Source organism: Serinus canaria, chromosome 1 (assembly GCF_022539315.1).
Source record: "Serinus canaria isolate serCan28SL12 chromosome 1, serCan2020, whole genome shotgun sequence".
Classification (NCBI taxonomy): domain Eukaryota; kingdom Metazoa; phylum Chordata; class Aves; order Passeriformes; family Fringillidae; genus Serinus; species Serinus canaria.
The window spans coordinates 96,746,544-96,769,397 of record NC_066313.1 but is presented as its reverse complement, the minus strand read 5'-3'; the positions used below and the strand labels follow the sequence as shown (position 1 = coordinate 96,769,397).

Below are 22,854 nucleotides of genomic sequence, written 5' to 3'. Positions count from 1 at the left end.
TCTCCTTTTCCACAATAGGGCAGTGATCATATTCCTGGTTGGTTTGTGTATCTGGTGTCAGTATAGTGTGTGTGGCACCTTGATGCTGTTTCTGGGTACAACTTACAGCAAGTATAATAAGAAATAACAGAAGTGAAGCAAGAAGCAAGTGGTTTGTTGGTAAGACTGTGTGTACATTCAAGCCTGGAAAATTGAATGGGCAAGTATTGCATTTGCTTTTCAAAGCAAGTATTATTTATCACACCAGCACGTCTCTCATTTTCTAGAGGCAGATTGTCATCTCTACTGCTGAAGATTTCTTGTCACGCTGGTTCAATCCCATGTGCATCTCCTGTCTTCTAAGAAAAACCCTCCATGAAATACTGGTAGTGAGCTTTTGATTTTCAGTCATTTAATAAAAAGCACTTCATTATTCATTCTATATGACTCTCTCTGGAAACAGTAAGCTCTTTTTTAACAGAGAAATGCTTCAGCAGTAAATCATAGGATACCAAACAAGGAAGATAAAACTTGTGAAGAACTTTTTAATTAAGAGAATGAATGAACAATTCATAATTAATTATTTGGGAATTAATGCCACCTCAATTTATCATCAAACATCTGCAAAGGCAATACATGCACTTGTATGCCTTTTACAGTCTTTACAGTCTTTAGGGTCACTACTGAATGCTGGCCCAATCCAATACAGTATGACAGATGTAGTCAGGGCATTAGTTCTTGACTGCTCTGCAGAGGTTGTATGAAGGATGATGTCAGTGAGTCAATCATTTAAATGCTCAGTTCTTTACAGATAAAAGGAACAGGAAATTAAAACTTTGTGCCTATTCAGTGTGACTGGCTGTAAATTGTTATGCAATGATTTGTGTAATCTGTCGGTACAATTTGAAAATAGTTTGATATTATGAATTCCATGTGTTTCAGTCATGAAGACTTCAATTTCATTTCACATACAGAGTTTTCCTTCGTTTGCCATTAGTTGTTTTATCTCTTCATTTTTATTTTGTACTGAAATTCTCAAGGATGGTGATTCAGGGCTAATAGCTGAGCAGGGATGCCATCTTTCTGTCAGCATGTCACATAACCTGTTCTGGAGATATTGGGCAGCTATTCACTGCTAACTATGTCACTCATAAAACCACACATGCAGCATCTCAGGAGCATTACCAAGGCCCTTCCTCTACCAGGGTCACTGTGTGCACCATCACAGACATCACTTCTGGCCATGGGGCGGGACTGTGCATCAGGTCTGCTAAGCAACTTCTCACACACATCTCAGACCACAGCAAGGAGATCCTGAGCATGTCAGCTGCAATAAATACATTTCATTCACAGTCTCATGACAGAAGAGCCCAGTGAATCTTCAGAAGGGAGAATGTCAGGGAAGAGGCTATGACCTCCCAGAGCAATTCATCCAGTCCACTTCAGGCTCTCCCATCTCCAGACTAAGCCCATAAAGGAGTTGGTATAAAAAACACAGAATGGTTGAACTCTTCTATTCATTACAATGTTTTTCATCCTCTGTTCGCATGGACAATTCATGGTCCAAAATGTTCATTAACGCATTGGTCAGCTGCTTTCCTAGACCTGAATATCAAGAGAGAAGTAACCAAGCAGGCAGTTATTGAGTGGGGATCTAGATAACCTTGAAAGGCCAATAAAAGATTTAATTGACACAGAAAATTTTGGTCTAAGTATAGACATAGAGATGAATCCAGGAGAGGAGGCAGAAAGATAGTTACATGCCAGAGCAAAGACCCTGAAGGAAAAGAGATATCATTTTTGCAGAAAGAGAATTCTGGGCACTCCAAGCCCAAGGACAGTTCCAAAGGAGAAAACTGGAGTCTGTGTGTATATGAAGACATTCTGGTTCTGATTTCTTGTGCAAGGTAACAAGCATTACCATTTTCTAGACCACTTGCCACTTGCATCTCCACACAGCCAGAACTTTGAGAAGGAATGAGGAACAGTGTTTGAGGGACACCAAGGGATCATCATTGTTCCTGGCTAGTTCAGGCTTCTACATTTAAGACCTGTTTCTGAGAAAGATGCCAAGATTTCATAGACAACGTTGACAGAGACCAAGGAAACAATACCAGGATTATTCAAGTGGCAGAAAGCTTAAAAGAACAGAGGATCAACAGCAGCCATCCCAGCAGTCTGACATATATCCAGCTTCTTTTAAATTTCGCATTTTTCCATCCTTCAAGGATCCTCAGAATGTCTCAGTGAAATGCAACCCAGATAATGAGACCCAGATGCAGCAATTAATGAATTCTCAAAGGAAAATACATTTGCTTCTAGTGTTATAAAACCAGCTTCTGTACAAAGACATTTAATTTAGATATGCCAAAATATTTTGAGAGTTTCCAACACTATTCTATACCAGTATTTTCCGTACCTGAGGTTCTCGTGCAACTTTTATTCAGATCTGAAAGAGAAAGATTAAGTGAAGCCTTCAGGATTTATGGGAACTTTTGCCTCACAAATCAACAGGATGTACACGTTACATGTAGGCCACTCCTTTGGGCTTACATGCAGCTAGGATCTCCTGGAAAAGCTCTTTTTTTCTGATTTGGGAACTTTTGGTGGAAGAAATCTGAGGAATAAATCCATTGGCGTGGAGTTTGTGTACTGCTGTAAGTACCAAGGTTCCTGAGGTGGTGTTGTCTATGCATAACCCAACTCCAGAGCACTGGCTTACCCAACTCTAGAACTAGATAGGCTGCTGGAGATCTGCTGTAGTGCAAATCCTGTATTTCCAAGCTGCCTAGGTGTTCCTATACACAAATAAATCAGCAGTATCCCCATAAACAGTTGATCCAACCTGAATAGACCTCAATAGCAGAGACATTCCTGCTCATTTACCATGTGATGCATAAACAAGTGCTTCTGACATTTCCAAGACTCAGATTTCACCTCTCCTGCCCAGAAGCAGAAATCAGTTTCCCATAGACCACCAACAGTCAGATCCCATGGCTAAGAGCTGAGAATATACTGAAGGCAAGCCCAACATGACTCACTTCCCTCAGCACTCACATTGTTTCCCTTCTTATGCCCTCATTCCTAGAGAGACCATCACTGGGGTAGGTCCTCAGGTACTTCTGCACAAGGACAAAATACACTGAGGGAGCAATAGCCAATGTTTCCATGCAAACAACAACCCAGAAGAGCATTCTCACTGAAATAACATAATGGAGGTAATTATACAGAGGAGCTGGGTCCAATTCATGACTAGAAAAATGAAGTAAAACGAACTGATGATGCTCAAAATACTTAACTTTTTTTCCATTAGTCATTCCTACTGCAACAAAGATGCTATTTGTTCCCCTAAATTGTGGGGGTTTTTTTCTCTATATTGGCCAAAATATTTGTGTCTGGAGCACTGTAGTATCCCTGGCTAAGCCAGTGGAATGGATTGCCAAATAATGTCTGTGGACACATACAAAAGCTGGAATGAAAAACAAAATGTTGATGCTGGCCTGTAAGCAGGAGTCAGATTTTCAAGGTCAGCAAGAGGTAAGTGATTTGTTTGTTCTCCTGGGGGTAAGTATTAAGCCTCTGAGGCTTAGAAGGGAATTAAGCCCAGACATTTCATTTTCTAAGGAAGTGATGTACTCAGCAAGCTATTCGACAATAGAGGGGGCACATTCATTTCACTGCCACCTAAAAGAAAGAAAGATGTGTTGTTTTTTAAGAGAACAGCTGCAGATAAAGATCCCTCCATGCAGCAGTTTCTTCACTTGTTCTCACCTACCTTTAAATACACAGCAGAAGTACCTAAGCTTGTATCTATGTCTGCTCGAAAGTCACTGGAGGCAGCCAGACAGCCTAGCTCAGAGGCTAGAGATGATCTCTGTCTCCTAGAGATGCAGGACTTCTATGACTGTAAAGGAAGTACAGGCACTATAGCTGGAAGGCTAAAGTTGATAGAATAAACAGAGGTAGCAGTACAAACGTTTTTCAAGAAACTCCCTGGGACACCCTTCCTGGTTTGAACAGAAAACCACAGACATGGCTTTCAGCTTTGAATCCCACCTTGTGAATTAAGGACTTAAAAGACATGCACCTGTCTTCTACTACATCTGTCTTTTTTCTCCTCTCCTCCCTGTTAGTCAGCTCCTCAGTCAGCTTCAAGTTTCACAGATCTTATGTTGATCCCTAGAGAACTACCCTGGAAAACCTCAAGATTCCTGATACTAACAAGCCATGTGTAGCTGCTCAGCTGCAGGATACTTGGGAGCAGTTCAGAAGTCACTCTTACATGGAAGCTGTGCCTCCCAGGGCTGTGCTGGCCCCACAGCCAAGGGTTATCTAAATCCTTGGCTGCTAGAAGAAGCTGCTGAGACTGACTTTGCTGGGTTACAATCCACCTTTGCACCTAATTCAAGAGCCATTGCCATCTCCTGTCCTTGTGTCCAGAACATTCTGTAGCTTTTGGAGCAGTGTAATAAGCGTCTTGTTCTCAGTCTGAGAGCAATGCAGGCTCAGGCAGCCTCCCCTTATTTGGAGCAGGGAAACATCAGGACACACCCAGTCTATATTCTGCACTCCTTCCCAGTGCACTTCTAGGGAGTGCAGTTCAAAGCCTCTGTGACTAAAGCCACTGATAGCCAAGGATATAGATAACACCCTGTGAAAGAGCTCCTGTAACAGGGAGATTAGCCTGCATGCTGTGGTCTGCCTCTGGGTCTCAGTGCAGCTTTGTGTGGAATTACTGTCACCCACTGTACTGAGAACAGCCATTTACAATTGTGGAAATTCAAAGGGTCATGGAAACCCCATCAATGGGGCAGTCTGCAATAAGAACTCATGGTGAGAGCGAGCTATGGCTCACAAACAAGCAGCCATTGTTACTAGCTGTCAACACAACAGGTAGCTACAAGAAGTAAGAGAAGAAAGGAAGAAAAGAGGAAAGATGGAGCGCAATGCTAAGAAATCAAGCATTTACAAGATCTAACAAAGTACATAACTGAGAGATTTTAATTGGAATCAAGGTGTTATTCAGCTCTTCTGTGATTAACCTCTGGTCAATCAAAGGCTTATTTTTGAGGTTATATAGAAGTTAACACTTGCACAATAATGGAAAAAAACTGATCCCAAGACACAGAACTTGTACAAACACTTTCCACACATAGATGCCTATTCATTTTGGTGGAATCTGCTTATCCATACCACTCAGGCAGTTCATGATATTCCAAAAACCAATAAAAACATTAAGTGCACAAATAAAACCAGTAAAAATCTATAAATTATTTTAAGAAGCCAGCTGTATCCATAATATGCCATGTTTATCAGAGAGGAAAATAAACAAACAAACAAAACAAAAAACCCTAACCAATGCTGTATTAAAATGCTAAAGGTTATGTAGTCATTGGTTATAAGTAATTTGAAAATTTTTACAACAACAACAGACAACTGAGTGGACTAAATATTAGTCCAGGGAATTAACCTGTATGAGTTCTGTGGACTAGATTCTGGTAATTAGGGGAGGTGGTATTTCAGTATGTGTGCATCCTATATGCATTGGGGAACCTTTTTAGAGTTTGTAATGTTACAAAAACTGAAAGAGAAGGGGAATAATGAAGATAGGTACAGTGCAGTTTGATTCAGCACTCTTTCTTGGGGCTACATTCAGGCAGGAGAAGCTGATATCAGACACTTTGTATGCAGCAGCACTTGAGCCAGGAGAATTGCTGAAGGGATGGAAACTAGACAGAGCAACAGGATTTACCAGGAGATCTGCTCCCATCCCCCACTGCCGTGGTCACAGCATTTGGCTGCTCAACTCTCACCTGATCCAAGGCAGAGTCTCTCTGGGGGCAAAGGAACCTAAACCTGGCCACATCTTCTGATGTCTTTACAGTCTTCAGTCCTAACATGAACTTTTCACTTGTTACCTGCTGACTGCCTGAATTTAAAGCTTCTGGTATTGTTAATGTTTTCCCAGTTTAAAATAATTATGACAAATGTGAAACACTTGCATTTTTTTCATATAAAAGAAACAGTACTATGCCATCTGTATTTCCCAATAAAAATTGCTTAATGCTCTTGTATAATAATGCCAAAATAATAATGACATGTGAAGTAAAACCAATTACTAAAGACAAAAATAACTAAATTCAAAGAAAGATGAAAATATAAGATTATAACGTTTTCTTGTATGTACATACTGAATAAAATTACCACATAAAATTCTTATCTAAATCATTGTAAGCTGCTTTGCTACATGTTCCAATGTTAAGTGTTCAGGAACAGAAATTTAAGGGTTAGCTGAATAATCAGTTTTCTTTTGCTTTTCAGACTTTGGAAATCTGCATGGTTCAAGATTCTTTTGTTAGCTTTCATGAAGCTAAGAGAACTTTGTGCCATCTGGAAGGTGAGAGGCAATAGCACATTTTAGCAATCCCGAGGTACGAGGCAGGGCTATTTGGCAGATCTTTTGCTGCTCCAGAGCAGCCAGCTCAGGCTCCCCTGTGCCGCTGTTTCAGACTCTGCTTTACCATTTACAATGCTGCCATCTATTGACTGCGGTGGGCTTTTATCTCACGATCCGTGGCAGTATTTTCCTGAAGCAACTTTTTGCACTTGTATTTGCACTTGTATTTTTCTCGATGGGATTTATCTGACTGAACATACCTGCAATAACAGCACCATGTAAGAATTGCCTCAGGCTTCCTTGAAAATCACTGGAAGAGAAAAGCACTTCTGGGGTGCAATTCACATCTACCCCAGGTAAATAACCAACATATACCAGATGAACAGCACCCAAAATGCATTACTGTGCTTTGCCCGTGGCTATAATGATATCTGGAGAATGACTAGCTCAGGTGTAGAGATCACTGTCAGACTGTAAGTGAGCACAGGAAGACAGCAAAAGGTATATTACCCCCTGTCCCAGTGGGGGAAGTTTTTAGAGGTGCTCCTGATATTTAATTTATCAACATGTATCCATGTACAATGGGGCCACAGGAGCTACAGAAGAGAGATATGAGCTACATCTAACTTTGGATAAAAGTATTGGCATTTGGTCTTGAAGTCAACCTCCACTTCATATTTTCTTTGACTGCGAATTGTTTTAAAAGATATTTTACCTATTTTACCTCTCCCCAGCTCTGCCCCTGGTAGCCTGTCCCTCAGAAAGCCAGCGGTAAGAGAAGTCTCACATGTAGTTTCATACACACAAACACAGCCACACACCTTCCCCCTCCCCCACACCCCCCAAAAGAGGTATCTTTTCCAGTAAATTTTATGAATTGTAGATTCACATTATACAGGAGCTAGACCTAAGAAGGATTTCTTTTAATCCAAACAAATATTTAATATAATGATTGAAAATCTGCTAGCAACAATGTAAAATATGGTTTTGTCTGAACGAGTGGAGTCAATAATTGCAACACCTTGGAAAATCTGCAGTTCTAAATGTGACTGATTTTGAATTACATTTAGCTCACTTCAATAACACAATTTCTGCAAAATAATGGTCTATACACAAATTTGCGCAAGTTTGCAGAATCACACACTTGGGTGTGACAGATATATGATTCTTGAACAGTGGAACAAAAAAAATAGGTTACTGTCTACTTTTCAACTTCCAGTCATTGCCACTGTGTGCTGGAAATGACCTCCCCTTCAGATCTGATGCCCAGAAAACTTTCTCAGCTTATGTAAGTGTGCTGCAAATTTAAACCTTCTACACTTCTTTTCTTACAAACCTCCAGTCATTGAACTGATAGCTTCTTAAAGAAAAGTTAATGAAATTAATTGGCTAATTAATGCATCTGAGTAGCCGACAAATGTTCTCTAAGACTTGACAACTGCAAATGCTGTTTCTTATGAAGAAATTTCCGTACTCAAATAGGTAGCAACATATTGTTTTCTTGCCAGGAAGCATTTCCCAGCAAAGAGTGTCCTTATTTTAAGCCTATTGGAGCAACACTGAAAGCTGCAAGGAACAGAGTCATGGAAGAAAGTAGTTCAAGAGGGACGTGCTGCATTATGGGACTCCATTGACAAAACTGATCAATAAAACCAAGGCTCCTCTGTGATGCTTCTGGCCCTCAGCCTGTGAGAGATGTCATGCTGGAATCAATAGGAGCTATGCTTTCATCACCAAATCATTATTTTTGAGAAAAAAATTGCTGGGGTATTCACTTCATTCTAGACTCAGTTTACATTTTTTATGCTTCATAAGTGTAGAAAAAATGTATTTACCAATCAAAATTAATGTGAGACCTTTTCTATTGTTGGGTTGTGGGAGGGACCATGAAGGGGGCTTCCTTTAAAAGTAAACTTTGCCAGGGTGCTCCTTCTCCTCTGATAAGACAGATTTTAAACTCATTAAATCTACATGGTCTTCCAAGAAAAACACAGCTGATACAGCAGCAGATATCTTGTGAAGTGAAAGATTCAGAAGTGATCCAGGGAAAGTGATCAGGTGAAACACAGAGGAAGAAATTGATTTTCAGCAGACAAGAAGTACTGATTTAACTGTTTAAAAATGTATATAATTAGAGGTTTATTTAATGTGATATTTCTGTAGATCCCACAGCATAACTTTTTCGTGCTTTCAGACAATAACTGTGCAAGTGCAAATATGCATAAGTAAGGCAGATAGAATGAAATAAGCAAGAAGCAGCGAACCAGGAATGTACATTTTATAAGTAAGACTACCCAAAAAAGTACTATTTCAAACTGAAATAACTACAAAACTACAAAACGACAAAACATTACAATGCTGATTGCATTTTCAAAATCTACATAGCACTAACAGTAAGACATTACTTGAAGTCTTTGCCTGAGACTGATAAGTTTAACAAAACCAACACATATGCTATACCTTTGTGCAGGTTGCCCTGATGCCTTTCTCCCAAACAAAGTGCAGAAGTTCAGCAATAAAGCATGGCTGATTTTAATATATATGTAAACTAATCACCATAATCAACATAATTTACTCCAGCTAAAGATCTGCACAGTCCATCACCACTTTTTCTGAGAGTGGCCTATGTCAGTGTCCTCAGGAATGAACAGGGCAAGCATAGAGAAGCTTGTGGAGCAAGTTACCAATCTTAGATAAAGATCTGCAAGCCATGAAAAATTAAGTAGCATGATAGTGAATTTAGCACAGGGTGAAAAAGTAGATTTTGTGGTTTCTAGAATGGAGGACCAGGGGGCAATAGAGGGATTTGGGCGTGTCCTGCTTTTCTCCTTCTTCTTCTTGGCCTCCATCTTCTGCTGTGATGTTGGCACTTTTAGATTGGTTTAGAGTAGAAGCTTACTGTCTAACATAGATGATAGGTATTGGAAAATGATTGTAAACATTGTATACATAGTTTTTAGTATAAAGACATAACACTGGCCCGGGGGCAGGCAGAGTGTCCTGGGCTGTCTTGCTGAACGGACCTCAGCAGGACAGGAGAAAAAAATTTATTGATAAAGAACAATAAACAACCTTGAGACTGAGAACTGAAGAGCTCTGATTCCTTCTTTGAGCACCAGGCTGGGAAAAGAGACTTTCGAATTTTTCCTGGGGTCACTCAGACCAGCGAGAGGTCCCGGGACAACTTAGTGCTCTGAATATGCTGAAAATATATTTACATCCTACCATTTTTACCACTTTTAAAGAAGATCTTGTGAACTATTAAATGTGAGCCCATACCAGGCAAATTAGGAACAATTATTTTTTAAAATAACTTTAGTAGATATATGAGAAATAAATGTAGAAATCTGCTATATGAATGAGATTCAATATGAAATTTCATTTCACAATGGGCTATTTTAATTAAAGCACGTAGTAAAGGGAAGTTGTCTCAATATGATCTGAAATTTTCAGCAGGCAAGCAGCTGCAGCAGTAAGCACACTAGGAGAGCTGAGAAACAGGAATAATCTTGTGCTGGAAGTATTAATTAAAACCAGGGAAATTAGGGAAGAGAAATAGCCTTAGTGGAGAGAAGCCCTAGGGGAGCCCTTCTTGCTGGGATCAGGAGCACAAGCCATACTTGTGTGTTACAGCCCATCCATGAGTTGTCCTGAGAAAGGCACAGACAATGGGCTGGCATGGTCTGCTGAGGATCCTGGGCTGTTCAGCATGGTACAGCTGAGTGGTTTATTGACCATGAAGAAACACACAACAACGTTGTGGCACCAGGTAATAGCTGGCAAATTTAATACAGAGAGTGTAAAATGCTACACAGGGGAAAATGCAATCCCTGCTCTGCCAGCTGTGACAGGTCCCTGAGGGGCTGCTCATTCACAGTCCCATGAAAATACTGGCTCAGTGCAGAAAATTAGATATTAACTAAGGAAAATATAATATCTAGAGGGTAAAGTATGGCAGTGCCACAGCACCACCACTGTAGCATACACATGTTTTGAGTAATGTGTCAGCTTGGTGAGCACTGTGCGTCTGCTCTGGGACTGGAGATGGTGACCAAGGGTCAGGTGGGACAGCAAGAACTCAGAACTTGCCAGAGAAGGGCAATGAAGCTGGTGAAGGGTCTGGAGCACAAGGCCTGTGAGGAGCAGCTGGGGGTGTTTAGCCTGGAGAAAAGGAAGCTCAGGGGTGACCTTACCATTCCCTACAAGTCCCTGAAATGAGGCCGTGGTGAGTCTCTTCTTGGTCTCTTTTTCTGGATAGCAAGTGACAGGATAAGAAGAGATAATGTTAAGCTGTGTGAGAGGAGGTTTAGATTGGACATTAGGACGAAGTTTTTCACAGAAAGGGTGATGATATATTGGAATAAACTACCCAGGGAGGTGGTTAAGGAAAAACTGGACGTGGCACTCAGTGCCATGGTTTAGTTCTTCAGTCATAGGTTGAACTGGATGATGTCGCAGGTCTTTCCCAAACCATCTGATCCTGTGATTCTGTGGGCTCGCAGCTCTGTCCCCGTGAGGGACCGGCAGCTCCAGGAGGGGCTGCGGGGAGCGGGGCCTCGGCCGCGCCTCCCCAGAGCACCACAAGATGGCGCCGCGGGCCCGGGGAGCGCCGGGCGGAAGCGGCGGGGGAAGCCGCGCTCGGCCCCGCCGGAACGGAGCGAGGGAGCGCTGGAGGCGGCTGAGCGCGGCTCTCCGTGCCCGCCGGAGCCCCGCGCTGCCGGGGTGGGTGTGGGGACGGCGGTGCCCCCGCGCAGGCTGCGGCCTCCCGCCCGGGGAGGGGACCGGGCTGAGGGCGGTGGCAGCCGGGGCGAAACGGCGGCGGGAGCGGGAAAGCGAAGGGCTCAGGAAGGAGATGTGGGAGCCCGGGCGCCTGGCTGGGCCAAGGCCGGGGGTTGTGGCCCCAGGCGGTGGTTGTGGTAGCGGTACGGGCGCGGGGCTTTGCCGTTTCTCTGCAGTTTATCGGCCCGGGGCCTGAGGCGGCGATGAGCGAGCTCTGGCAGAGCGGCGCTCTGTGCGCTGGGGGCAGCCGGGGCACAGGGCCCGTGCTCCTGCCAGCCCTTGGATGTAATTGTGTGCCCTGCTAACAAAGGCGGGAGCTGCTCTTCACTTCTCGAGGCTTTCCGTCACTTGCCGGAGTCTGGGCCCAAGATCTTTGAGACCAGGAAATTGCTTACGCCTTCAGAAGCTGTACTGGAGAAGTTCCATCCTGTTCCTTGTTTATGGCTAAATTGACCCGATAGATATGAAACATAAGCTAACTGGGCTACTCATAATTGTACAGCTTTTAGCACTTTATTTCTTCCCTCTGATTTTTGGCCAAAATAGCTTTTCGGTTTATGTCCTGAAGCTCAGAGAATAAGGGCCTTATTTTGGGGAGCCAGAGTGAATTACACAGCCTGGGCTTCTGATAGGGTCAGAAGATCTGTACTACATATGCTAAAGTTTGAGACGTTGTTTTGCATTATGCTGATTTGTTTCCCTTCCATTCACAGGAGTTGCTGCTGTTGTTTTAAGGACATTGGTGTGAACATCATAGTGATAGGTGGGTGTTCATAGCATTCCTGTTGGGATGTGAAGCAGCTGTAACTGTATCCTAAGTACTGTATAAGTCTTGTATTTACAGCTGTTGGCAAACCAGAACGCAGGGTATAGCGTTGGGAATTTTTACCCCTTCTCTTGAAGAGAAATAACTTTTGCTGCCAGCTGTCCCAGCGATCACAAGCTTGTGTTTCCATGTGACTGTAACTAGGGCACTTTGGTATTAAAGTCAACGTCACAGCAATGCACAGTGTTAATCTGAAGCGCCAAATGTCAGACCACTTTTCAGACATTTCCTTCTTCTGGTGGTAATTCTGCATCAGAAGTATAAAATGAAATAGTGTTCATGGAAGATGCACGCTATTGATGTTGTTATGTTCACATTTTTTTAGCTAGTATGTACTGAGGTGACTTCAAAATACACAGCACAAAATTATGCTTAATCCCTTAAACTGTGAAGTTTCTTGCCAGGGGATTTATTGGAAATACCTGTTACTCATGGGGGTTTTGGTTTTAAATGCCAAAACCAGTTAGGGGATTAAAAAAAAAAAAATGTGTCTGAACTACCATTTGCTGAAATCAGGAGAAATATATGTGGAAAAGTAATTCCTTCATGAATATGTTAGCATCACATTTTACTGAGTATCTCCTACTAACCATTGCCAGGAACTGCATACTTAAGGCAGCTCTGGCTTGTCTGAAGACAGTTTTCACAGCAGGAACAAAAGCAGCAGTGAGCAGAGGGGCTGGTCATCTGTCTGTTGTTAGGGACATTTCCAATTCAAATGTTGTTGGCTTTTTCCTGAAAACTTTGTAAAAATGTGGTTTGTTTTTGTTGAAACCTGCTGAATTTATTGAAATTCCACCTTCCTTTAATAACATACTATGTTTTACCACAATATTGTGGAATAGGTTGGTTAATCATGTGTTGATGGATATTGTGAACGGTGGAACCCTCACCGATCCTGCACTAGGCTTGGTGTTGTCCCTGTTTCCTTCATGTAGCCATGCTGTATCCAACACACCACTAGTCCCAGAGTGGGATTTACTTAGCAAGTTATAAACTCCAGTGTGTTGAAGTTGAGTCTAAGGTATGACAGACATTGTCTCAGTTTCTGTTGACTCCAAGGGAATTAGAGGCTGTCATTGCTTTGATGGGATTTATTTATTTTCTCTAATGCTCACCTGCCTCAAGCTGGTAAGGGGGACAGAGATGTTTTGATGAAAGGGAGTACATCCCTGGGTCATTGTCAGCGGAGAAATGTTTTAAAACAGGGACAAGAAAGTAGAAAAAATATCCATCATTAATGATCAGTATAAGCAAACAGATCTCTTTCCCGTTTTAAATTGTACATTTGGTCGTGAGTTTCATATATTCAGTGGTTACATATTTCATTTTTAAAGTATAAATTATAGAAGTAGAGTTATTACATTTATTTTTCTGCTGCTTGTCATGTTTCATATTTGACGTAGGTTGTTTTGGAAGAGTAATTCAACTGAAAATAAAACAAACTCACTTTTTAATTTTGTTTTCTCGCTTGCAGCATTTTTATGCTCTGCTTTATATTTGTAGTCTAATGTTTCATAAATATTTTATGAAAATAATTAAAGTTTCTAAGTTCGGCAAAACATGTTTTTCATGTTTGGTAAACTAATACAGTTGGATGGTTTTGCCAAGGTTTTTGCCCTCCTTCCCTTTCAGAAAGCATAGGTACATTTTGTGTGTTAATAATAAAGTATCAGACTTTACCAATTACTGCTTTAAAAATTATTTACCATTGAGATCAATCCTGATTTCTGTTTATTCTGAAACTGTTTCAAAGAAATTTTTTCATGTAGGAATTACAGTGAACGTGAAAATTAAACACACCTACTTTTCTGAAGTAGAAAATGAAAGAATTGGATAACATGTTCTTAGGTTTTTAAGTATGAGAAAAAGACTTTATGGCAATCTTGACAGTATCCAGATGTATCTGGGAAAGATATATATGGGGAAGAGACAAAAAGTGTATGTGTACATCAGAAGATGAAGGTTCTGAAGAAGGCAGTGGTTGTAATGAGACATTTGAAATGCACAAAGAGGGAAGGCACAGCAATCTTCTATGTGTGCATGGTTTTAGGTGTTACAAGTCGCTGCAGTGTTTTGCAGTGATCTCAGTGCTGGGTTTCCTTCTTCCTCCAAGCAGGCAGGAGAGACTCCAACATGCTTTAGTTGCCTAATGTCTGAATCTGCAGCCTTTGCTGGCGTGAGTAGTTCCATCAACTGCAGTGGGAGTGCTCCTGTATGTAAAGCTTCTTGCAGACACGGGGTTATTATGTTACCAGGGGTTTATGGCTTTGAGCTTAGTGTGGGCTTTGGACACATCCAAAAGGACCATCATTTGCTTTTGTAGTTGCTGCATGCTTTGCATGTTGTTTGACCATTCCATTCTCCTTTCCTGCAGTATGGCTTAAGTGACAAAAAGTTGCTCTTTAATGAGTATTGTTAGATATGAGGCAGAACACAACTGTACTGTATTCATATGCATTTTGAAAAACCCTGGCTTTATCCTGGTATGAATCTACTGCAGTTTTAAGTGCTGTCTTGGCTATATTCCAGTGTTTCTGGGAATAGCATTTGACCGTATCTTAAGAGTAGCCATAGGTCATTTAGTGTACTCTATTTCTGTTACCTTTCACTGGCACCTAAAATAAAGTTCAGGCTGGGGGTGAGAATGTCAGGAGAAATATGTGAATGAAGCAGCTAACCTATTAGTGCAATAAAATAAGAGGAGATTAAGAATAATTCTCAATGAGATATACTGGTAAACCACCCTGGATATGTTGGTGATTATACATCCTGCCTGGTGGTTATAGAGCTCTTGTTCTCTCCACCCTCACAACCATTTTTTCCTTTTTTTATTTTTTTTCCTGTCCGGTTGCGCCACCTTTTCCTCACATTTAAAAATTGTGGTTGCACCTTGAACTGACCTGTGTTTTCTTAATGGGAGGCAGGATCAGATGCTGGAGAGGAGGAAAAAGAAAAAAGAAAAGCAAAGAGAAAGAGGGGACAGTATGTGGTCAAAAGTCCATCACAGGTTAAACAGAAACCTTGCTGCATGAGTGGATCAGGATGGGTTTAATCATTTTATGGCAATTGCTTATTTTATACAAATTCCTGTGCAGACACAGCTAAAAAGTGGGAACAAATTGTTTCCTTTAAGTTTATGGGTTTTGTTTGGCATTAATTTGAAAAATAAAGGTTGGGGAAGCATGAAAAAAGAGAAGAGCAATGGCAGAAATGTTCAGTTCCAGCATTTCAGGCTGCATTCCGTAGAAGGCTCTATTTTAACTTTCTTACTATAGTGGAGAATTTTAAGGAATGGGATTTTTACTGCTGCTAATCAAAATCTATCAGTAAGAGACTTCAACTTGTCCAAACAGAGAAGGAATACTTAACAGCTATAGGTCATAGTACTCAAATATAACAAAAAATATATTCAGTGTCTGTGACCACCTTAATGCATATATTTTTTAATTGAAAAGCTACTCTTTTCTTTTCTAGTTCACCTTGATCATCAGTGGAACAAACTCCACAAGAGATGGTAAGAGGTCTTCACAGGTTTCTATGGAGTAGCTTAGTCACGTTTTATATATAAAATGCATATAAACACTTTCATTGAACTGTGAGTGCAGACATGTAAAAATTAGATGTAAAAGTCACTAAATTGCTTTGAAAATAGAATTCAGATTACAACAATGAGTGATTTGTCTACTCCTGGGAAGACTCCAGAGAAATAACAAGAGAATAACAGAGGACTCTGATCATTTGCCTTGGATTTATAGCTTTTGTTTCCTTGAGGAAATCTCTTATTTCCATTTATTCCACAGCTGAAAAAGCACAGACACAGAATTAAGTGAGACTAAAAGTGTTCCTTTCCCTTTTCCACCCAAATGTAAAACATTTCTGTAATTTCTTTTTTAACAGATGTATTTTTAAAATTCAAATGTAAGGAGGTTTTCAAGGGTCACTTTCAACAAAAAAAACCCTCACAAAAAGTAGTTGGAGAAGCACCAGCATCACAGTTCTGTCTGTATGAACTGGCTTTTTGTCTTCCTTTCCCCTAAATTAACAACTGGAGCTAGTCAGCCAGACAAATCAACCAACTTGATTCCAGAGCTTTCAGTAAAGTCATCAAGTTCCTTTTTAGAAACATTTAATAAGAACTGGAGATAATTTTTGAGCTTTAAAAGAATATATTGTCTTTTTTGCAGATATATAGAATGTAGGAGATACCTGCTTTTGTCAAGCATCATGGTCTTTCATAACTGGATTTTAAAGTATTTTAAGGAAAAAAAATAATCAAAATGTTTTAAAAGTAACTTGTTAATGTATCAGGTTTGATGATAGGACATTCTCATCTCTCTGCTGAAGGATGAGGAGTCAGTATGACATTCTTAAGGAAAGTGAGCAGTAAATAAAGCATTGTTCATCCTAGCTGTTAGGTAGTTGGATGATTAAGGATGAAGAAATTCCATATGGAAGGCAGATGCTTTCTTTCTACCCACTCATCTTGAGAGTGATGCATTTTGGGAGCTCCAGATGCGTGGTCTTGTAGCAGTGCAGTGTTAGACCAAGAGGAGAGTAAAAGTGAAGTTTCATCTCCATGAATTCTTTTATTTTCAGGAAAGATAGATTGTCTGCAGTTTTAAATCACATAGCTGAGCTACACAGCCCTTCACAAATAGGCTGCAGTTTTTGATCAGGAATACCTTAAAGAATGCAAATTTGTGGTGGTTTTCTTTATGTACTCTGTTAGCTGAAGATACTTTGTTTCTGAGAGCACTTAACAATGACCTAAAAAAGATACAGCATTGATCTCTTATGGAATAATAGGCTCAATTTTGCAGAAAGAGAGTTGCAATTTTTATTCCAAACTCACTAGCATTTGCTTTATTGTCTGAGAACCAGAAAGTGAAAACAAGTATAGGTGAACTAAATGAACCTCTCAGGATAGTGTTAAATGGAAAGTATTTTTTAGGTTTGAGTTTTTTGGTTTTGCCTTGGGATTTCTTTTCCCCACAGAGTAATTTTTTTAAAGGGACCAAATGGTGCCAGGGCAGATCAAGAAAACAGACTTTAAGATTTTTGTCTTGTATGTCCTTTAAAAGAAAAAAAAAAAAAAAAAAAGAAACCACCTTAATAAAGGACTGTAAATGTCACATTCATCTCTGAAAACGTCAGCTAGTTTTGCCATAGTTTTGAGTGTTTGTCAGAACATGGCTTAATTAAAATTTTCCTATTTAAAGTAGAGGCATTCTGTTTTACTCCAGATAAAGTATTTTCTATGGAAATTGAGACATGAGGGAAAGGGAGAAAACATTTGCTATTTAGTTTATTTGTTCTAGGCTCTAGTCTACTTTATAGCTTTGGTTTTTTTAAGATACTCTATTATCCTGCTTTTTGAGAGTAGGATGAGGTGGGAGATGAAGTGGCTTGTATGAAGGGAGCTTAAGGCTACAGGGACTGTGGGGCTTTGTAGTTACTGGTGAAATCTGAACAGCATGAAACTTCTTTAATCAAAACTAAGATTAGCTGGAAGACAGGAGAAGGTGTGTTACACTATGTTTCTTTCTTTAGAACTGTTTTTCTCTGTACTTTATCAGTGGCACTTTATTGCCTCTCTTCATGTTTTGGTTGGTGATGGATACAAAAGGGAGATTTACTGGCAGCTTGCATTTGGCTAAATACAGTCTTGTGTTTAATTGTGGCCATGGTGGATATATGAACTTGCCTGAATTGCTGTTTGACCTTTTCTGAGAAACTTTGGCAGGCAGAGGGAGGAAGTACATTACTGGAGGAAATATGTTACTGGATAAAATGAATGCATTTGTTTAATGCAGAAGAATCTTAATCTCTTGTGTTTTCTGTCTGTGGAGTTGGAAATTAGGTATAGGGTAATATCCACACCTTGGAATTACTCAATTCTTAAAACTCATGTGAGTGTCTAAGGAATTGTGGATTATATCCACATGACGTATTTCCTAAAAAGAACTGATTCTTACTGTAGTAGCATGAACACTTGGAAAAATACCTTCTGGACACTACGACTTCTCTGTTTCTAGTTCTTCAGTGGTAGTTGATGCCAAAGGAGTCTCTTGTAGGAGTAATGAGGTGTGGTGCAAGTGCACTGTGCTCATACATGTTGTTTTTCAAATCTCTGTGTTCTATCATAGCTAAAGGATGACTAAAGATTAAAAGGCAGCATTGTGCTTGCATTTAGTTGCTCTCCTCACTTCTCTCTCTCTTTATACCTTCTTTTTTGGGGAGAGCGTTAGTGCTGTGGTGTGTGCTTGATTGTTTGTGTTCTTTCCCTCTCCCGGTGTGCTTTGGCTGCAGGAGGACACGGAGCCGTGGTACTCTCAGAAGGTGTATGCCAGGTACTGGAGGCACTATGACTTAGCCATGCGCTGGATGCGCCGGCACCAGAAAGCCTACAGGAAAGCCATGGAGTCCTTTTACCGCCTGCCGTGGCATCCCTGGCATCCTGCTGCAGCCTCTCCAAGCAGCCACTACTCAGATTGGGATGGGAATGATCTCCCATATATCCAAAACTATTCTTCCAGCTACAGACCAGATGTCAGAGTCCCGTGTCACGGGGGAGCTCAGCAGTATGCAGGTGCCTACCAGGAGAGGGAGGATGCTGATGAGGACTCTGAAATGGAAGAGGATGCTGAAAGGGACTCTGAAATGGAGGAAGACTCTGAGTCTGAAGGAGAGATAGAGTATGACTTGAGTAACATGGAGATCACAGAGGAGCTTCGCCAGTTTTTTGCAGAGACAGAGAGGCACCGAGAAGAGCTGCGTAAGTCCATATTTGTTCTGTGTTTTGTGGTATTTGGTGTCTGTAACATTGAGTGCTGGATGGCTTCAACAATTACAGGTTTTGTAAGAATTCACAGAAATAAGCACTGCAAGTGAGGAAGTCAGCTGACTGAAATAGAACTGATGGGTGCACTTAAGTACCACTCATTAGAAATAAGTTTCAGTAAATGCTTAGAAGTTTTTGGTAGGAGAGAGAAATAAAAAAAATTATGACTGCAAAGAGGAGAATAACACTTTTGTCCAGAAGACAGTAATTAATCTTCAGTGCTGAGGAAAAAAGCTCCAGAATTTTTATGGTTAAATCTAGTTAATGTGCTATATGTCTGACAGGGGAACCCACAGGAAATGCTTGATTACATCGCTGAACCCTAGAGTAAGCCTCAATGTATTTTATAACATGGAGCAGCCATTTTGTTTGTTATTCTTTGGCTAACCTGGCAGTAAAATTTCATTACTCTTTTCTCCTCCCCCTGCATCCTCTTCATTCTGTACTACACCGCGAGTTTCTCTTTGTTGAGCATCTTGATATGGACCCAAGTCCTTTGGTAGGGAATGTAAGTCTTAAGATTTTTCTCAGGTCTTGATCCTCAGAGGTATTGGTCATCTTTGTTTCTGTGAAATCCTTAAAAGAGTAAAGGATTATTCTGTACTTTATTGATACTTTACTCATATACGGATGTTGCAGAAAAATGTATCTGTTTTAAAAAAGCAGAATAATAAAAATAACTTTTCTCACATTACTCCAGTAGAAAATGTGTAATGAATGTTTAATAGTACTTTTTCTGCTTCTCTGAAAGAGAAAACATTCTAAAAACGTGGAATAAAGGCAATGATTGGAAGGGAAAGAAAAAGCATTTTAATTCTCTGATCATCAGGTATCAGAGGGTGAGCTGATAGCTCAACTTCACGCTTCTCATCAATGTGATGCAGAGTTGATCTAGTTAGCAGAGGAAGGTGAGTTAAAGACTTCTGTGGTAGTGCCTGATACAAATCCCTTTCTCATTGTGCTTTTGCAGAATCTGCTTGGTGTTCTCTTTTGAAATGTTCCCTTGATGAGATACATGGTTCTTTAAGACACTGGGCTACTTCTGGGAATGCAGAACATTTTCTTTGGATTTTTTTTACCAGTGTGATTAGTGGTAGTTAAAGGTATGTGAGTGATTAAAGGTGGTGTCCTGGAAATTAGGAAATCAGGGCTTAGAGATGTTCTGTGTTGCAAATGTCCTGTATGACCTTGGTGTAGCTATTTAGTCTCTTCCTGACCCCTCACTGGCTGTACTTGCTAAAAATATGACTTGCTCTTTGTGATGAGCAGGTGAATTGGGAAGAAGTTTGTGACTCAGAATACAGATTTTACTTTTGTTCCTTCCACCACATCAGTACTCAGAGCCTTTTAGAATTATTTGGTTTCTGCTCTGTGCTGTGTGGTAACCTAGTTCTGGATGAGTGTAACTCCATGTGCTTTAGTGGCACTATTGCAGATCTTCATGGAAATTCAAACAGGCTCTGGTCTTTCACTCTTGCATGCCTCAGTTTCTTTAGTAGCTTTCCTGGTAAAGTGAGCATGGCGCTGAGTAAGCATCTATAATTCCTCAAAGCATGAAAAAGTAAACAAGTACTTGACTTAAATGAAATTTTAAAAGGACATAGAAATCTAGGGTGAATGTTGCTTTCTAAATGCTAATTTTGTGAGCAATTAAAAACACTTGTTTGGAAATAATTTTTTCTTGCATGGTGAGGGAAAAGGAAAACGGAATGAATTTTTTATTCTGTTAAAGTTTCTCAAAAGAAGAAACATAAGCAGCAGGAGGAGGGAAAAATCATTGTTTCTCTAATGGTTTGGAAATGAGCTGGTATGGAGACCGTGCTGAAGGCAGTAGTACTCTACTTTAAGAGGTAGTTTTATTAATTTTCCTGATTACTGTTTATGAACGAAATTAAATTTAGAGGTTCATTAAGCTGCGATCCATAATGATGCTATATCGTGTTATATCTTTCATACTGTTTAACAGTTGTCATTCTGTATTGGTGCTTGAAAAGACTGAGATAATGCATCCGCAAAAGAAACCCTCAGTTACTTTCATCTTTTCTCTTTAATGACTTTTCCTTTTAATCCCAAACTGCATGTCCTTGGGAGCAGATTTACAGAGAGGCTAGCATAAACCTCAGTAGTGCCTGAAATTTACACCTCCACTTCTGAAAGAGACGTTTGTAAGGATGAGGCAAGAGTTTTACATAGCTTTTAAAGCGAATGAGATTGTTTGGATGTGCCACAGTAGAATACCAATAGGGACCTTGACGATCAGTTAAAGTAAAAGCCAGTCGTTATGGGACATTAAGGGGAAGGCTGTGTCTCGTGTTTTCTTCCTCTGGCATCAATAAGGGGTCGGATGGAATTCACAGCCTCTGACCCCTATACCTTGATATTCATTTGTCTGGGAGAAGATACAGAGCTTGCTCTTCTTCTAAAGGCAGTTTGCAAGAGTTAGATACACACTTACAGGCAGCTTAATGAGGTGGAAGTCACAAGGGAGCAGAGCATCAATGGGGCAAATAGGAATGGGAATTTGGTGCGTAAGGAAGGGGATACCAATCTTTGTGAAGTATAACCTCCATTAGTTAGGTGTTTTTCTACCAGTCCAAAGTTAGGAAATAGTACACAGCTTTAATGCGTCTATTTTGGACACGGGTAGTGAGCCTTGATTTTTCATGTGAGATAGGTGTTGGTTCCCACACCTGATCCACAGATGTCTCATCAATATGTAGAATGGTAATCAAATAGATTCAAAGGAATGCTACCTGATGTCAGACTCCTCACTTATAGTGCCTGATCTAGAGCTTGCTGGACATAAATCACAGACATCAGAGGATAAGATCTTCCAAACTTTAACTGTGAAAGACTTAAATAGGCTTGAGGCAGGTGGGAATGAGGTGATTCAGTCTTGGAGGTCTTTTCCAGCCTTAATGATTCTATGGTTCTGTGGCTCTGTGAACGGCATTTGAGCCTAGATGGTGGCATACAAGCCTTAATGCTAATTGCAAAGGGAAAAGCTTCACAGATATGAAAGATGTTGTGTCAGACTAGCCAAAGAAGAAAACTTAAGTATTATTTCATTTCTTTGTAGCTACCACAAACTTGAAGAACAAGCAGATTTCTAATCTCTGTAGGATTTTTAGTTTTGTTTTCTCAGTGGGCATTTGCAGTGATTGGCTGACTTGCAAAGGGCTTTGAAACTGGCAGACTTGCTGCATGATTTAACACTTCTGCAGTGATACAGTTCACAACCAACCTCTTTTAAAACAATATTTTTCTTTTGTCTTTGAAGTCACATCAATTTCTCACTATTTTTTGTATTTGTATCATGTGTTGTAGTCAATTACATGTTCCTGGAATGCCCAGAAGTAATTACGAGTAAAGTTTGGCTGAGGCTGTATGAACTCAGACATACTAATAGACTACCAGCTTATCTCATGTTTTAGATAAATGGCATTTGGTTAAAACCCTAACAGACAGTATTAATTCCTCGTCATTTGTTTCTTCATATGCAATCATAATTACATAGTGATTCTCTTTTTTAGAGGGTTTTCTTGTCAGGCTAGTCTGTCGTTCTGGTTCTTCATGTAGCTGGTGATCCAAACATACTACACATCTTGGGAATGTTTAGGGTTGCATTTAAGTTTTCCCTCTGGCAGTTGAAAAGCCTGAGGTTGTTCTCCTGGGTTACCATAGCTGTGAGACCTAAATATGGTAGCACATTCTTCAGGCATCCTAGATGTAAAGGATAGAATGCAGTAAGTTGCCTTTTTACATTTGCAAGAATTAAAAGGGCAAAAATCAAGAAAGGAAGATTCACAGCCCTAACAGTTCTGTAGATTGTCTAGTTGCACATATTTATTACACTTTTAAAATTAGCCTTTGAAACATGTACTTTGTCCTTATACAATTTTTCTTTGTTTCCTTTTGCATATAAGAGAAAATCATTGCTAAAATTGAGAGAGTACATTGAGAACCATTCTGTAGTAGTTAACAGGACACAGACAGAATCCTTTATTTAAAAACAAAGAAAAGCAAGGG

At 40.2% G+C, this 22,854-nt stretch overlaps 1 protein-coding gene across 1 annotated transcript in view; it reads left to right on the top strand.

Moving 5' to 3' along the window:
• The first annotated feature begins 10,977 nt into the window (after nucleotides 1-10,977).
• GEMIN8 (gem nuclear organelle associated protein 8) overlaps nucleotides 10,978-22,854 on the top strand; it is a 28,066-nt gene continuing 16,189 nt past the window's right edge. The window contains exons 1-4 of the mRNA XM_018913560.3: nucleotides 10,978-11,098; nucleotides 11,869-11,918; nucleotides 15,459-15,498; nucleotides 18,294-18,759. Coding sequence (XP_018769105.1) covers nucleotides 15,496-15,498; nucleotides 18,294-18,759 — 469 coding nt within the window. The 5' untranslated portion in view covers nucleotides 10,978-11,098; nucleotides 11,869-11,918; nucleotides 15,459-15,495. The remainder of the gene's footprint in view (nucleotides 11,099-11,868; nucleotides 11,919-15,458; nucleotides 15,499-18,293; nucleotides 18,760-22,854) is intronic.